Source organism: Xenopus laevis, chromosome 2S (genome assembly GCF_017654675.1).
Source record: "Xenopus laevis strain J_2021 chromosome 2S, Xenopus_laevis_v10.1, whole genome shotgun sequence".
Classification (NCBI taxonomy): Eukaryota; Metazoa; Chordata; class Amphibia; order Anura; family Pipidae; genus Xenopus; species Xenopus laevis.
The window spans coordinates 140,799,837-140,818,083 of NC_054374.1; the positions used below are offsets into that span (position 1 = coordinate 140,799,837).

The 18,247-nt window shown below is 39.9% G+C and overlaps 1 protein-coding gene across 5 annotated transcripts in view; it reads right to left on the bottom strand.

The window, feature by feature from the left end:
* Positions 1 to 1,431: 1,431 nt before the first annotated feature.
* cab39l.S (calcium binding protein 39 like S homeolog) overlaps positions 1,432 to 18,247 on the bottom strand; it is a 59,650-nt gene continuing 42,834 nt past the window's right edge. For all 5 annotated transcript variants that reach the window (XM_018250183.2, XM_018250186.2, XM_041584479.1 and 2 more), the window contains exons 5-9: positions 16,241 to 16,409; positions 9,639 to 9,698; positions 6,704 to 6,769; positions 4,784 to 4,927; positions 1,432 to 2,210 (exon numbers count right to left, since the gene is read on the bottom strand). In XM_018250183.2, coding sequence (XP_018105672.1) covers positions 2,031 to 2,210; positions 4,784 to 4,927; positions 6,704 to 6,769; positions 9,639 to 9,698; positions 16,241 to 16,409 — 619 coding nt within the window. In that variant the 3' untranslated portion in view covers positions 1,432 to 2,030. The remainder of the gene's footprint in view (positions 2,211 to 4,783; positions 4,928 to 6,703; positions 6,770 to 9,638; positions 9,699 to 16,240; positions 16,410 to 18,247) is intronic.

An 18,247-nucleotide genomic window follows, 5' to 3' on the forward strand; every position in this document is an offset into this window, starting at 1 on the left:
AAACCTACCGAACATCAATGTTAGCCTATGGGGAAGGTCCCCATAGGCTTTCTAGCCAATTTGTGATAGAAGGAAAATCGTTATATCGATGGATTAAAATCCTTCGAATCGTTCAATTAGAAGGATTTAATCGTTCGATCGAACGGTTATTCCTTAGATCATTTGATCGAACGACGTCGAAGGATTTAACTTCGACAGTCGAATATCGAGGGTTAATTAACCCTCGATATTCGACCCTAAGTAAATGTGCCCCTATGTGTATTTGGGGGTGTAGACCCTGTGACTACACGGGGACCCAGGAGTGTAATGGGACTAACAAATTAAACATTTCAGTACATATCGGTGCACTAGGTCAACTTCTGAAAGGTTTCTCGAGCTCTAACATTCATTTGCTGCCCATTAACATCCACTTATGCCACTGCTTCAGTTCATAGAGTGTACTTGCATTTCTTGGTGTTACTGACCCTTTAAACATAACTGAAGAATCTACACAATTACTTGTATAAGGGTAAAAAGTATCCTCAACAGAGAGTATAGAACAGGGGTCCCCAACCGCCAGGCCGTAGCCCAGAACCGGACCGCAGACACTCCTAAACTGGGCCACCAATTGGACGCATCGCATGCAAACTTGCTGCTGGACCCCCACTCCCTGGTCATTCCAAAAAAGGTTGGGGACCGATGTTATTGAATGCTACGAATATACAGGAGCCAGATTTGTCTTTCAGCGTCATTCTAATTATCTAATTAGGTAATACAAATATGTATACACACAGATAAGTGGAACTGTCCTTAGGTATCTCCTCCATTCTATAAGCAACGTTACATTCCTGTTAGAATGAGAGTTAAACATCTTTTGGATGAGCCAACTGCTGCTCACTATATAGCAGAGCCCCAGAATGTATATCTGGCTAAGATACTGGAGTGAGGATGAGTTTGCTTGATGCAGATCCCCGCATCAGCCGATTCTTTTTTATTTGTAATTGCTAATTTGCAGTGAGAAGAGAATGATAATCAAGCCTGGTTCCTTCTGCTAATGAGAAAGATGGCTGCGCGTTGTCGACAAATACTGAGACCGTTAAAGCCTTTTCTAGGTTTTATGCCTCCAGACTTTGCTTCAGTTTTGCCAATAGCAGATCCAATCAAAAAGCAGAATTTGTCATAAGAACGTGAGGCTTTGTAGCACATTGAAGCCAAGTGATAGATAGGGTTGCCACCAGGCCGGTATTTTACTGGCCTGGCCGGTAAAAATAATGGCTGATCCCAATGTTATTAATAAGGATATAAGATAAATATATAGAAAGGCCGGTATTTTTTCCCATAAAAGGCAGCAACTCTAGTGATAGAGGTTAATGATAGGTGTTTGCAGCCTTGAAATAACGACGCAGAGCTCTTCAGCCCAGTACACTGACTCCATCCTTAAGTAGAACGTTATCAACTAAAGATCTTTTATTAAATAAAACATTAAAGGATAATAAGCATAAAGTACCATTAAATGATAACCGTCTGCACTACAGTAATAGATTTATTGAGCTAGAAAGGAAAGGCCTGCCGCTAAGCTTATATGTATTTTCGCAGCACAATGGAAAGCCATTGCTATAAGGGAAGAAAAATGGCGAGTTCAGGGCGTTTCTTACTTACTGCTCTAATGACTTCCTTGGTGCATTGAACTGCAAAGGTGAAATGAGTTAAATAATGAAGCAAATGAAATGAGATCTATCAGCAGGGCTCCCTACAGTGCGAGGAGGAAAATGAAATATATCTTTAAGCTTCTCATATACCCAACTTTAAATTTTCCCATTCTCCCAGACCTGAATAAGAAGGATTTTTCTTTCTTTTTTTTTTTTTTTTTTTTTAAGCTGGTCTTTTTTTTTTTTTTTGGAAGTTTTAATATAAAACATGTATACTCTTGGCAGCTAATAAACTAAGTAGAAAGAAAAAAACATAGGCACAGACAATGCCATGACAACGCCTTTAAAACGCCCAATTTAATGCTCTCCGGTACTTGTCAAGGGGAGAAGCAAAGGAAATCCTCATGGCGTTGGCTTTTTTAAGTCTCGTATCTGTTTGATTAAGTAGTTCTTCTCGTCGGTGAATTGTTCGTCGTCTGTTCGCTCCTTCTGAAAGCTGCTCAGGAAGTCGATTAACTTGGTTTGGTTTTTTAACAGGATATCTACGATTGGCTGAGTTTTGTTTGGATTTGCTACAAAAACCTGGAATGGAAAAGAAAGAGCATTACTCATTCATGGGGAGAACATATGTCGCTGCATGGGACTTGGTACAACCCAGCTGTGCAGTCTAGGAACCATCCAAACTGTTTCACTGATGCACAGGCTAATCCAGGGCTGTAGCAATAGAAAGAGCAGGCTTAGTGGCTGCTGGGAAACCTATACACTGGGGAAACACTGCTCTTCCACTCGGAAAGGGGTTGTTCACCTTTAAATTTACTTTTAGTATGATGTAGAGAGTGATATTCTGAAACAATTTGCAATTGGTCTTCATTTTTTTATTTCTTGTGGTTTTTGGCAATTTAGCTTTTTATTCAGCAGCTCTCCAGTTTGCAATTTCAGCAATCTGCTTTCTAGGGTCCACATTACCCTGAATAGAAAGAGGAGTAATAAACAAATATCAATAACAATAAATTTGTTAGCTTACAGAGCATTTGATTTTAGATGGGGTCAGTGACCCCCATTTGAAAGCTGGAAAGAGTCAGAAAAAAAGGGAAAAACTTAAAAATAGGGATGTACCGAATCCATGATTCGGTTCGGGACTCAACCAGGATTCAGCCTTTTTCAGCAGGATTTGGCCGAATCCTTCTGCCTGGCCGAACCAAAGCCAAATCCTAATTTGCATATGCAAATTAAGGGGGTGGAGGGAAATCGCATGACAAGGAAGTAAAACAAGGAAGTAAAAATGTTTTCCCGTTCCCACGCCTAATTTGCATTTGCAAATTCGGATTAGGTATTCGGCCCGATCTTTTGCAAAATAGTGGATTCGGTACTTCCCTACTTAAAAACTATAAAAAATAAATAATGAAGACCAATTGAAGAGTTGCTTAGAATTAGCCATTCTAAAACATACTAAAAGTTAACTTAACTTAAAGAGGTTGTTCATCTTTGAGTTAACTTTTAGTATGATGTAGAGAGTAATATTCTGAGACAATTTGCAGTTGGATTTCATTTTTTATTATTTGTGGTTCTTGAGTTATTTAGCTTTTTATTCAGCAGCTTTCCAGTTTGCAGTTTCAGCAATCTGGTTGCTAGGGTCCAAACAACGCTAGCCATCATTCACTGATTTAAATAAGAGACTGAAATATGAATAGGAGAGGCCTGAATAGGCTGTAATAAAATGCAGCATTAACAATATATTCGTAGCCTTACAGAGCATTTGTTTTTTAGGTGGGGGCAGTGACTCCCATTTGAAAGCTGGAAAGAGTCAGAAGTAAAAGGCAAATAATTCAAAAACTATAAAAAAGCCAATTGAAAAGATGCTTAGAATTAGCCATTCTATAACATACTAAAAGTTAACTTAAAGGTGAACCACTCCTTTAAAGGTGAACCGCCCCTTTTCTATTCCATTGTGTTTGATGAAACTGTTAATTGTAGCATACTGAAGTTTGGTTTATGGTTATTAACTGTTGTAAGGTGCAAAGATACCCAGTTTCAGTATACTGCAGTTTCCCATCATCCTATGCAGCCCCTGATGAATGCATGGGGTTAGAGCTTGGCATATGTGGAAGCCTTCAGGCCAGACATCCCCACTGTACTACCTTTAAAAGGAATTGTTCAGTGTAAAAATAAAAACTGGGTAAATAGATAAGGTAGACTGTGCAAAATAAAAAACGTTTCTAATATAGTTAGTTAGCCAAAAATGTAATGTATACAGGCTGGAGTGACTGGATGTCTATCATAATAGCAAGAACACTACTTCCTGCTTTACAGCTCTCTTGGTTTCCACTGATTGGTTACCAGGCAGTAACCAATCAGAGAGTTGGGGGGGGGCACATGGGCCATAACTGTTCCTTTTGAATCTGAGCTAAATGCTGAGGATCAATTGCAAACTCACTGAACAGTTATGTCCCATGTGGCCCCCCTGACTAACTCAGAGTTAGAGAGCTGAAAAGCAGGAAGTAGTGTTCTGGCTATTATGTTAGACATCCAGTCACTTCAGCCTTTATACGTTACATTTTTGGCTAATTAACTATATTAGAAAAATTTTTTATGTTGCACAGCCTATTTACCGAGTTTTTATTTTCACACTGAACAATTCCTTTAATGATACAGGGAGATGAGAGAATGGCTGAAATCACCAGGTCCTTTACAAACAACCTCACAGTTTTCATTTCCAGAGCAGCTCAAAGGGGTGGTTTACCTTTAAGTTAACTTTTAGTATGTTATAGAATGGCTAATTCTAAGCAATTTTTCAAATAGTCGCCAGTCTTTTGTTCGAATCAGTGCATGGTTGGTTCAAATCAATGCGTGGTTGCTAGGGTAATTTGGGCCCTAGCAACCAGATTGCTGAAACTGTAAAGCTGCTGAATAAAAAAGCTAAACACATAATAAAAAAGGAATTGCAACTTGTCTCAGAATATCCCTCTCTACATCGTACTAATAGTTAACTCAAAGGTGAAAATCCCAAGGGGCTTCCATAGTGTACATGTGGGATATTGTCACAGGCCTGTAATAAACACACATACTGCCTCACGCTCCCATAATAAACGCTTTCCATGTGCCTTTTCTCTCTGTTACTTGACAGAAGGCAGAAGCAGAGCGCCTCAGTAACTCACCTTAAACACATGGAATGCTTCAAACTGAATGTTTGGGCTCTTATCACGGAGCAGATTCATCATGAGCTTCAGATTTTCAGGCTTGCTTATGTATTTCGTCATAATGGAAAAGTTGTGTCGGTCCAGGATCAGCTCGCCCAGCAGCTAAGGAAATATTCACAGGGTTACATTCAAACAATTGTTTTTAAATCGCTCCATCTCATTATTCAAACATAGAGGAGAGCAAGAAACAGTGTCTGCTAGAGAACTGGCTTGTTTACTTAGCCCCGGGTTTGGTTTTTTATGGTAAGAAGCTTTTCCCCAAATGGCTGAAGTGTAAGCAGTGTGTGCCAGAAAGGTGCATATACTGCTTTTGATTAAATGAGAAGGAAGAGATTCTGGCCAATCACTACTGCCAATGATGAACAGCCTGAATTAAACAGGAATCCACTTTTGCTTTTAATTTTCTCTAAGGATTATGCTCATATGAGCATTAAAGGGAAACTACACCCCTGAAATTGCAGGTCTCTATAAATCATATATCACACAAAACTGCCTGTATGTAAAACATTGTTTCATTTAATTGTTTTATAAAAGTATACCTTTCTAGTAGTATCTGCCATCACTCACACACAAAGCAAACACACATGCTAGGTTACATCAGCCAATGAATGGTCTTACATGATACATTCATATTTGTTCCCTTTTCTGTTACTTTTCCCTAATCTAGGAAGAAGTTATTCAGACCCGTATCAATGCTGGACAAATTTGTACCTGGGCAGTGATTAGTATTTTCTCATGCAGCTGCAGGCAGAACAATGAAAGTGACAAGTGGTTGTGGGCATGGCTTACTGCACAGATGCAAATTTGTCTAGTGTTGATAAATGAGCCCTATGAACTACTTGTCCTTGTAGATCTAAGGGTGAAGATACACACAACTACTAGTAGCAGCTACTTCTCAAAGCTACAAAATGGCAAAACAATATCCTGCCATTGACAGACGTGCATTAGCAAAACCAATTATAATAATTGTCTACTTTATAGCCGTGACAAGTAGCTGCTACTAGTAGCTCTGTGTGTCTTCACCCTAAAGGTGGCCATAGACTTAACAATTATGATCTTTCTTGAAAAAGATCTTTCCGAGAAAGATAGTTTGTTTCAATACACACGTGTAGAGCTGAATCGTCAGATATACAAGTAGAAACAATAGAATTCTACCTGTATCTGACAATTCAGCACTAACAATGGCCGATGTTTGGGTTCCTTCAAAGGCACCCGATCAAAATTTTACATCCAGCCCGATCGACAAGCCGACCAATATCCAAGTCTTCTGCCGATATTGGTCGGCTCTTTATCCACCATACACGCACCGAATATCGTACAAAAATTAGTTTGATACGATATTATCTGTGCGTCTATGGTCACCTTTAGGCACAAACTGCACTGCTTCAAAATATATATATTTTTTAATCAAGAAAAAGTCTGCACATTAATTCTGATCTTCAAACTGTGACCTTATCAGCGCAGCTCTGGTTCATACTGCACATGTATGTGGTTGGGGAGGCGTAAGGGAGGGAAAGGTGGGCCCGGACTACAGGATCTGCTTCTCTATAGTTCTAAGATATCCCCTCTTCCCTGCGCTTTTATCCATTCCAACATGAGTGGCTGAGGAGTGGAGGTTGCGTTTGTGCAGGTGGGTGGTGGTGGGGCTGCTGTGCCCCTATTGGAGGGCACACAGTTGTTACTCTGCTTTCATATTCCTTTCTAATACAATGTGTATATGTGTGTATATGTGTGAGCGTGCAGAGGCAGGCATACTCCCACAGTAATAATAACTGGTCATGCAGTAGAAAGTCCAGTGCTTATATCATAAGGGGCTTCCCTGGGGCTAAAAGCACAACATCCTTATTCATGTATTGATAGAGATTGTATAACCTTTACCTTAAGGGACTGTCTCTTCGTCACGTAGTTCTCGGAGTGAAGAAGCTTTTCATATTCGTTAAATATCTAGAAAAATGTTAATAATCAGGTTATTTCCAGTCATTTATGATCACATTATACACCCAACACATTTCCTCTGAATACAAAGCTTTTATAATGTCTGGGAGCTGATGCAAAGATAGGTGCAAAACTGTACTGGTGCAGCTGCCCAAGCCAACTAATCAGATCTTTGTTGACTGGTTGGACAATTTAGCGTTTATGTCTGTAAATGAGCCCTTAGATCTCCAGTTCATATAGTTCGGAATTATCATGAGTTAGCCCTCACTTGCATTAAACTTATTGCCGGATAGGTTTGCCACTTTTCTGTTTGCCCAACTCCGGGCAGGGGGCGGGGTGGGTGACGTAGGGGGCGGGCCAGGTGATGTAGGAGGTGGTACCAATGCTGTAGGGGCATGGCTGATGATGTCAGGGGCAGGACTTGTGATGTGGCAATTAGCTGATTGCCATGCCATTTACATTAATGTCCTGTCTGGATTTCCTAATTTGGAAATCCAGAAAGACAGTTTTCACCCGAACAGCCCTTCCAAAAACCAGGCTGTCTGGGTGAAAACCGGAATGGTGGCAAAACTACTGCCAGAGGGTTTAACCCCAGATACATTTGGGGTATGGAGAAATGATCATATGATCCTGAAATTCAATCACACCTTTGAGAAGACCAACTGGCAGGAACAGAAACTCTTATCAGTCACTGGAAAGTGCAACCGTATGCATAACATTTTATCATCGCCTCCTCAAGGGCCACAAAGTGTCCAAATATACATTTTAATGTGGAAAAATTGAAATCTCTGCATTTAGGTGTGGGAGAGGAAACAAGAGTGCTATGTGTTTCAATGGCCCAAAAGTCATGCCATGAAATATAAGCTGCTGCTGCTACAGAGTGTGGGAGAACTAACAAGAAGCTATTTTGCTATAATTTAATTTTTTTAATATACAGGTATGGAACCGGCCATCCAGAATTCTTGGGACTTGCCGTTTTCCAGATCTTTCTGTAATTTGAATCTCCATACTTCTAAACATTAATAACACTAAAAACACTAAAACATTAAAACATTAAATAAACTCCATGGGGCTGTTTTTACACAGTATTTATTACAGTATATCGTTCTTGGAATCAAGTACAAGCTACTGTGTATTATTACAGAGAAAGAGGAAATATATATTGACCTTTCTAATTATTTGATTAAAATAGGAGTCTATGGGAAATGACCTTCCTGTAATTCCAAGCTTTCTGGATAATGGGTTTCCACATAAGGGATACTATACTTCAAATTACAGGGCTCATTGCTAGATCAATCCCTGCTGTTTCACATTTCTATCACCACTGCATTTTTTTAAATTCAGAATATACATTATCTTAGGGTAGCCCCAGGGCTGCTTTTTTGTGAAAAATCAAATATATGCCATTGTAGGATAATTGTTATTTTTTTTTTAGCATTTAACACAAGAGCTGTTCAACTTGGGCCCCTTCTACTGTTTAATAACAGATCCATTCAATAGCAGTAGGCCATGAACCACTATTTGGACATTGGTCAGGGGCCACAGATTTCCTACATTGACTGAGCCCTGACCGAGAAAGCCTTTATGATTAGCATTTCATTACAATTGGTAAATTTCCAGTGCATGTTACTTTTGGATGCTAGAGGAGCAAGCCAAATGAATGAACAGGCAGGTGCCAGCAGTGATGAACTTGCAGTTTGCTCCATCCCCAGGGGTTTTGCAGAATGCTGTTAAGCTGTTGTGTTGTTGTTGTGCTAAGCTGTTGTGGTAATACAAATACTAATATTAGCTTGTGCTGACTCTGTGCACATTCACACTGCGGTGAGTACAGAGTCACAGTGTTGGACTTGGAACAAAGCATATTACTAAGATGGAAGAACATAACCTTCTCTTACTCATCATTCAAAACTTATACCACAACTTGATATAAACACTTTTTTTCAAATATTTTTGGTTATCATTCTGTCTCTACACCCAGGCTCACTGAATTAGCTGCTTCTACTCCACTATCAGCAGCTCAACTGCCTTTCCTTATGCAGAGCTTGCTGTTCAGCTGTAAAGTGAAGATGTCATGTTGACAACTTGGTCTCGTGCATATATTAAAGAGGTGGCCCACCTTTATGTTAACTTTTAGTATGTTACAGAATGGCTTATTCTAAGCAACTTTTCAATTAGCCATCATTATTTATTTTTTTTACAGTTTTTGAATTATTTGCCTTCTTCTGACTCTTAGCTTTCAAATGTAGTTGTTATTGCTACTTTTTATTACTATCTTTCTATTCAGGCCTCTCCCATTCATATTCCAGTCTCTTATTCAAATCAATGCAGGGTTGCTAGGGTAATTTGAACCCTAGCAACCAGATGCTTGAAACTGGAGAGCTGCTGAAGAAAAAGCTGCACTCAAAAACCACAAATCATAAAAATGAAAACCAATTGCAAATTGTCTCAGAATATCCCTCTCTACATCATACTCAAAATTAATGCAAAGGTGAACAACACCTTTAATGCCAGTTTCCATTTACAGACTGACAGCTAGTTGGATTCCAGAAGGCAAGTACAGGTAGAGATCATGTTGTCACTCCAACCACAACGCTACAAAAATATAAATAAGTAATGAAATATCCCATTTATATTTTTTAGCACTCTACTGAAATGAAGCATCGACAAGAACATATTGTTATAATGTAAGGTCTGTAGGACAGGGGCTGCCTGACTCACTTTATCCGTGATATTTCTCTATTTGTTTTGCCTAATGCACTGTTGTCCAACCGCTGCCTGCACTACTAATGTATAAATGACCGCGCTTTGCAAATGAAGATCTATTGGTGTACATTTAATCCGCTCCCTATGGCCAATTCCAAAGATTGTTTTTACTTACTCTGTCGTAATTCTGCTCTAGAAATTCTGATACCATCAATTTGTGTCTTGTCAGCAGGTCCTAAAATAAAGAAGAATATGTTACAGAAATATAAAGAATGGCTAATGATTACTAATAGTGAGGGAAATGGGAATATTGAGAAAAAAAGGGAAAAGGCAATAATGAGGGAAAATGAAAGAAAGTTGGGACAACAAGGAAGCAATAGCAACTGGTCGGGCTGTTAATAGGGTCACCCAGTGATGCATTTAGTGGAAGAGAACCACTGAATAAAGCACTTTCCTGCAGATGAGGCAACAGAAGATAAAGTTCTTCTGACCTGCAACACCCAGAGTTGTAGGATTAAGAGAGGCTGGGGTTTGTAATTGGATGTCTCTGCAACCTCCAGATAGAGGCCTCAATCTGCATTACCAGAGACCCTTTATTCTATGTCTGTGCCTACATTCATATTGTTATATGGGATAAGGAGAATTTTAAAGGAAAACTGAACAATATAGGTCTCTATAAAAAGATATTGCATAAAACAGCTCATATGTAAAACCCTGCTTCATGTACCGTATATACTCGTGTATAAGCCGACCCGTGTATAAGCCGAGGTACCTAATTTTAGCTACAAAAACTGGGAAAACTTATTGACTCGCGTATAAGCCTAGGGTGAGAAATGCAGCAGCTACTGGTAAGTTTCAATAATCAAAAATTGAGGCATGAGTGGGTTAAATGTTTTTGAATATGGTTTTATTTCAAATAAAAACAGTAAACTACTGTAACTCTGTAAGTGAAGAAAGGGTCAATATGGTATCAACAATGATACTTTAAAAGTACAACCACCTGAGCTCAATCAGCAACCAAGTTAAATCACAAAAAGTTAAAATCCTTCAAAACTGGATTCCTCCTCATCATCTGTTTCTCCAAACAGAGCTTCAATTTCAGCTGGTGTGAGGATGACATTGTCATCATCATTGAGTTCGCAGGCATCACTATCACTGCTGTCATTCTCATACAATGCGCAGTCTTCACTGCCATCCAAAGCATTACTAATGCCACATTTCTGGAAGGCGCGTTGCACCATGTCCTCTGGAATATCTTCCCATGCATCTCGAACCCACTTTGCTATTAATTCAATGTCAGGCTTTGTTAGATTTCCAGCTTTTGTCAGTTTAGCTTGACCAGATGACATCCATTCATGCCACATCTTTCGCACACGGTCTTTGAAAGGTTTATTTAAAGACACATCGAGGGGCTGTAATACAGATGTAAGCCCACCTGGAATAACAGCCAAAGTAACTTGAGAAAACTTTGCCAATTGTTTTATGTCATCAGATGTGTGGGCTCTGAACATATCCCAAACTAGCAATGATGGTTTCTTTTTTAAGGCTGCTCCTGGTCGTGCATTCCAAATTTCTTCCAGCCATTTTTTTGTTCCGTCTGCATCCATCCAGCCTTTAACATGTGCACGCACTGTAATTTTTGGTGGGAATTTTACCTTTTTAGGCAAGGTCTTTCTTTTAAAAATAATGACAGGCCGCAGCTTTGTTCCATCAGCCAAACATGACAGAACAACTGTGAAATGATTTTTTTCATTTCCTGTGGTTCTGAGGAAAATAGTTTTGTCTCCTAAACTTGCCACAGTTCTGTTGCTTGGAAGATCAAAAGTCATAGGTGTTTCATCCATATTCCCAATATTTCCCAGGTCATAGTTATGAATCCTTCTTTGTTTTATGATGAATGATTGGAATGACATCACTTTTTCTTCAAGGTCTTGCGGCAACTTCTGTGAAATCTTTGTTCTCTGTCGCAAACATAGGTCAAACCTATTCATGAAGCGGGTACACCATCCTGCTGACGCAACAAAATTTTCAATGCCTGGTACTTTATATTTGTCATCCTTAGCCATTTGAAGGGCACGTAAGCGAATTCCCATGCGTGTTACGCAGTAACCATTTTGACGACACTCCATAACCCATTTATGCAATTCAATCTCTAAAGCCCCATAAGAAGTTGTTGAACCACGTCGAGCTTTTTTAGCCTTTGGGATCTTTTCCAAGTCAGCCTTCATTTTCCGCCACTCCCTCACTTGTTTTTCATCAACACAAAATTCCCTACTTGCAATACTGTTATTGCTTTCTTCTGCTCTTGACACAACCTTCAGTTTGAAACTAGCTTCGTATGACCTGCGTTTTTGTTTTGGTCTAGGATTAGCGGTATCGGTATCCATTTCTAACAGGATAAAAAAAAAAGTCAGTCCCCCCATATATACAGTAAAAAAACCTTATAAAACAGCCCATGTACGGTATATATTTATGAATTCAGTTGGTGGTTAGGAATTTCCTAATGTATCACTGGTTGCCAACTAGAGAAACTCACCCCTTACATGGCTATGCTATAGACACAAGCCTTTAATGTGTGTTACCAAAAAGCCAGGCAGGACTGCTGCTTATAATGGGGATCAGATAGGATCTGTGCAGCCACTGGGACAGAATGTTCTGTTATACAGATAGCTAGAATCTCAGCTGCCATAAAGCAGGACAGGACTGCTGCTTACAATGGGGATCAGATAGGATCTGTGCAGCCACTGGGACAGAATGTTCTGTTATACAGATCAGGGCCGCCATTAGAAATCACGGGGCCCCGTACAACAAAATTTTTGGGGCCCCCTGGGCCCCGCCCACACTGACGACCAAGCTCCGCCCCATATCCCGCCCACATCGCAGTTAAAAGACCACACAGACATCAGCGCTAAAAAAGTAACCCCCCCCCCCACACAAGTTGTAAAAAGCTATTGATGGTCAGGGCCCCCTTATAAAAAAAATTGTTAAAAAAAACTTGGGGCCCCAACAAAAAAAAATGTAAAAAAAACTAAAAAATAAACAAACATTGGTGGCAGGGGCCCCCTTCTAAGTTAAAAACAGATTGGGGCCCCAAAAAAAATTTGAAAAAAAATTTATTTTTTGAAAAAAAAAAAACATTGGCGGCAGGGGCCCCCTTACAAGTTAAAAACAAATTGGGGCCCCAAAAAAAATTTAAAAAAAAAATTTTTTTTTGAAAAAAAAAAAAACTGGTGGCAGGGGCCCCCTTACAAGTTAAAAAAATTTGGGGCCACCAAAAAGAAAATTAATTTTTTTTTAAAAAAAAAACCCCAAAAAAAACAATGGTGGCAAGGGGCCCCTTACGAGTTAAAAAAAAAATTGGGGCCCCAAAAACAAAAGTTTTAAAAAAAGATTGGTGGCAGGGGCCTATAGAATATTAAAATAATACATTGGTGGCCAGGGGATTAAAAAAAAAAAAAACACAAACTGGTGTTCAGTAGAATTGAACTCATGGCTTCAGTACTTCAACTTCGCCTCCTTTCGTGACTTCGGGTCTTTTCACCGCTTCAGGACTTCGGCTTCGGCTGTTTTCGTGACTTCGGGTCTTTTCGGCGCTTCGTGACTTCGGGACTTCGGCTTTTTCCGTGACTTCGGGTCTTTTCGTCGCATCGGCTTCGGCTTTTCGGCACTTCCGCATTCGGCACTGAAGAGGCAAGACGTACGGCTCGGGCGCTCGTAAGGGGGGCCCGGATCTTCAAAAAAATGCAGCGCTGCCGGGCCCCCCTTCATGCCCGGGCCCGGTACGCTTGTCCCCCCTGTCCCCCCCTGATGGCGGCCCTGATACAGATAGCTAGAATCTCAGCTGCCATAAAGCAGGACAGGACTGCTGCTTACAATGGGGATCAGATAGGATCTGCGCAGCCACTGGGACAGAATGTTCTGTTATACAGATAGCTAGAATCTCAGCTGCCATAAAGCAGGACAGGACTGCTGCTAACAATGGGGATCAGATAGGATCTGCGCAGCCACTGGGACAGAATGTTCTGTTATACAGATAGCTAGAATCTCAGCTGCCATAAAGCAGGACAGGACTGCTGCTTACAATGGGGATCAGATAGGATCTGTGCAGCCACTGGGACAGAATGCTCTGTTATACAGATAGCTAAGGGGGGGGCAGCCAATTATTTCAGTAATGTTATGATGTTAACCCAGGTAAATGAATGTATGGTGCTATGTTCATAGTATTTTCCTTTAAAAGGGGTGTCTGCAATTGTAATAATTAATGTGACATTTTTTTAAAAGTATTTATATGAATTTTGAATACATAAAACTCAGTAGGCTCATTTACTAAGCATGGCTTGCAAAGTGCTTTGGCCGTTTTTTTTTTGCACTTTGCACCCTTTTCCCTGTTTTGCAGGCTTCCACACTTGGATCACTGTGTCTGTTTGAAATGGTGCCTGCTTTCCACAGCACTACATGCAGGAGGGATGGTAGGAGGGCGGCCATCTTCTGGCACGCACTCAGCTCTTGCGTCATACTAAATATGCAAACTAGGCAACGCCTTGGGACATAAGTAGTTAATAGCTGGAAGAGTCACGCGCATCGCTCATCGCGCAAATGCGCAATGTCAAATGCACACAGCGAGAGAGAGACGCGCCAAAGATTTTACCCGTAAGCAGGTCAGAGCTCAGCTGCAGGTCGGAAGCGCAGCGATCAGCAGGGAACAGTCATGCGCATCGCGAATCGGTCAAACAGGTAATTTTTTTTTAACTGACCCGCGTATAAACCGAGGCAGCGTTTTTCAGCTTATTTTGGGTGCTGAAAAACTCGGCTTATACGCGGGTATATACGGTAAATAAACCATTTTCATAATAATATACTTTTTTAGTAGTATGTGCCATTGGGTAATCCTAAATAAAAAGGGCCACCCCCTAGAATCGTAGGATTCACGGTGCACACAAACAAACCATACATGTTAGATCACATGAGCCAATTAACAGACAGAGTTCTGTCTTTTGCTTCCACACTTCTTCCTGTTACAGTTAGAGCTGCAGAATTTTTGGTCAGGTGATCTCTGAGGCAGCACACAGACCATCATGAAATGGTGGTTTAAGGCAACAGATGTAAAAGGGCAACATTTATATACAGTAATATTTACAGTAAATATATGTACCAGTTTGGTAAGATTCTTTAATATGCCACTTAATATGATATAAACTATCTGTTGCTTAAGTATTCATTTTGGGGGTAAAGTTTTCCTTTAACACTCTGGCAGGTTATGGAGTAGCAGAGCTTGCCCTGGTCCAACAACCTATATCAGCTAAGAGGGGGAATTACATAAGTCACTGGCTGGCCCCTGCACTGCAATGCTGTCTGAGCCGCCAGTTTAGTGGATCTCACTCGAATATGGAGTTATTAGAAGTAAAGATCAAATTAACACGGCTGTTGCTATGGGTTGCTGAACTTATCAATGCAACCTTATCCTCACACATCAAATATTTAGTAATGAATCTATTATATTCTACAGGGTCTATCAGCTCTTTCCTAGATAAAGTCAGCCTTGCATGGTAACCTTTAGTGCTACAAAGCTTATTTCTATGAAATGTACTAGCGCCTGTGATTTTCAGGGAGTTGTGTCTGTGCAACTCTCTCACATTCCAGAGATGCAGATGTCCTAGTTCTGCAGAGCCAGACTTCAATACATTTCCCACACCATAACATAAACCTAGACATTTTGTCATCACTTCTTGTCTTAAAGGGGAATTATTGAGAAAATAAAAATGGAATATGAGCTTCATCATACTGAAATAAGGAACTTTGTAAATACAATAAATTAATTAAATTCTGAAATAATCAAGTTTATCTTCGCTATCCTGTTCTCTTCATTCTGTCTTCATGCAGCAGTTGGGTGTCAGATATTCACTGACAGTTAGATCTTATAAGGGGGCTTCCTTTCCCAGCAGATGTATTGGAGCTCACTCAAATAACTCATTCCAGTAACTGTCAATCAATATCTGACACCCAACTCCTGCATGAAGAGAGAATGAAGAGAAACATTTTCGCGATAGTTCCCCTTTAAGAAAGTCCATATGCGACAATGCCCTAACATCACTGTATGCAATAAGTTTATTAAATTGTAAGCTATTTTAGACGGCTTCTACTATAGATTTCTGATCTGAAGTCTACCCCAGAGTTTGGAGTTCCATGGCCTTCGGTCTCGTGCTTTTATTTGCTCATGGAACTCCTCACTTTATTCACTATATAAACTGCGCACTCCTGCGTTTTCATAAACGTGCCATTTATAACTTATGTCTAGTACGTTCTGCCCTTGTACACTGCCTTTCACCTGTAAAAGCCTTACATAAGCGACTATTATTTTGTAAAAAGTGCTGTAAAATCATAGGTCTGTGTTTTTATATGGTCAGGTAACTCGGTGTTCTATAATATCTTTTTAAATTACAGTAGGGGGTACATTATCCACTATAATACAGAGCAATATACTGTAAATTATATATTGTCAACAGACAGAATATAATGTGTGGAAAACCCTACAAGCAGATACTACTGCCTATTTGTTTATTTGGTTAACACGCCACAGACGTTTTATATTTGTAATATAATATTTAATTCTTTAAACATAAGATTAGAGCAAATCTGTTGTATAATTGCTGTAACTTCAGTAGTACAAGGTGACGATGAGAAAAGCTGCTTTGCTTATGGCACTTCTTGAAAAGCTAAACGTGGTGAGAGATCTGTTTTCATTCTGTATGAACAGTGAAAGGGCATTAAATAATTTACCTTAAATGTAGCAAAGGCATCGGAAGCTATGTCGAATGTTGACATTTCCACATACTTAAAGAAGTCCCCGAACTGCTCTGAGTAAAGAACGACTTTGGCAAGGGGCTCGTGACGGACGCATTCTCGCAGCATAATCCCACAATGCAGTGCAACTTGTGGGGATTCATACCTTGAAAGAAACATCAAGCAGGAGAAAAGTGTAAGAATGTGGACATAAAAAATGTGTATTTCGTTAAATTAAATGTAAATTATTTTCTTTTGTTTTTCTTCTTTGCTCCAGACTGTTACTGGTGCACCCTGCTTTCTGCCTACAGTATTACCACATGCATTAGCCCCACTGCTGTGTGACAAGAAGCCGGCATTGGGCCAGTTGGGCATAATGTGATGTCACTGGGGGGCATATCCAGGCAGTGGGTAGCCAAATGTATTAATCACCTTGGATATCCACATCAAGTCAGTTAGGAATATTTCTACACATTAAACATCATTCTGCAGGAACATAGAACTATATAACGGACCTTTAGAAACATATTTACTTGATGTTACACTTGGGGCTTAATGGGTCACTGGCTGAACTATATTTTATTCTCAAACTTTAGGGGTCCCTAAAACAGAAATTTCTAGTTACGCCAGTGTCACCATTAATGCAGATAATAGGGGGGAAAGTGTGGGTACTGAATCATGAGCAGTTACATTATAGGCATGCGATTACAGTTCATTTCTTCCCAAGGTTTAGAGATCATGAAACAATGTTTTGCTCTGGGTCCCACTAACTTCAGGCGATGCCACACATGAATGCTTTTAGGACACAACCCTTGTATGTTCCATTTGTAATAAAGTATTATGTTTAACGGGCTTTGTTTATCCGGTAAAATGATTTCCAATTTCTTGGGGGCAAAATCAATTGGTTATTTATTTAATAAATGAGTTATTTATTTTGAAAAGGAACTTATAAGATGATGGTGTGGGCACTAGATACTGCTCGGTTGGCTTCACCGGAGACAGACAATATGGTAGCACCCATGAATATATTAGGTAGGATACACAACAGATGTTGTTGCAGAGACATTTTTCATTTGATAAACCCTTTCCTCACTGAATTGAATCTGGCCCTATGTTGGGCCCCTTGTGGACTTCCAGCAAAACAAAGATGCTTTTGAAGTCAACCCCGTACTCTTTCTGATTTTTGGGGTTTCACCTTTATTTTTACTCTCTCAGTAGCTCGTTTCCGCAGCTTGTCTTGGCAGACAGTTCCACTGCCCCACTGGGAGTTTCTTCCACAGACAGGTAGCCTTTCTGCTCTGTGTCCTGATCAGAGAGATCACCCTAGTATTCTAATCACAATGACATACCTTTCCTAAGGACAACTTTCCTATGGAACTCACCCAGATTCTCTGAACTGAGAAAACATATTCCCAGTTCTATGACAAAGACCCTAGAGCTTACATCTTCCTCTAGGAACAAACTAAAGGCAAACCACACCTTTTCACCTATTAACTCACAATAACTATACAGTTTCTGCTCACAATATGCAAAATTGCCACATGTCAATGTGTATTTCATGCAAAAAAACAAACATAAAATGAAACAGTCAATATGCTCAAAGAAATGTAGAATATTTACATATTTAGTGAAAGAAGCTGTAGCAGCTGTAGGGTTCTAGACTATCTGTGCATGTTCTAGATTTGGCAAAGCACACTGACAGTCCTATGGTTGGGGAAATGTAGTGGTTTGAGGAACAGCCTCAGCAAGACATCACTGAAAAGTTCAACTTAATGGACTTTTCCCCAACCCTGATGACTAACTGTGTTATGTTACTATACTATGGCAGTTCAAATGATAATTACATACAGGAATCACGTAGGCAAATGGGAATGGATTTAAGTACAATAAAAACTGACAACGCTAGAAGGCTGTAATTGCTTTTCTAAAAAGAGTGGGCTGAAAATAGTGCCATATAAATGTCCTGATGGCAGATAACGTGTAATTATAAGTAACACGGAATTG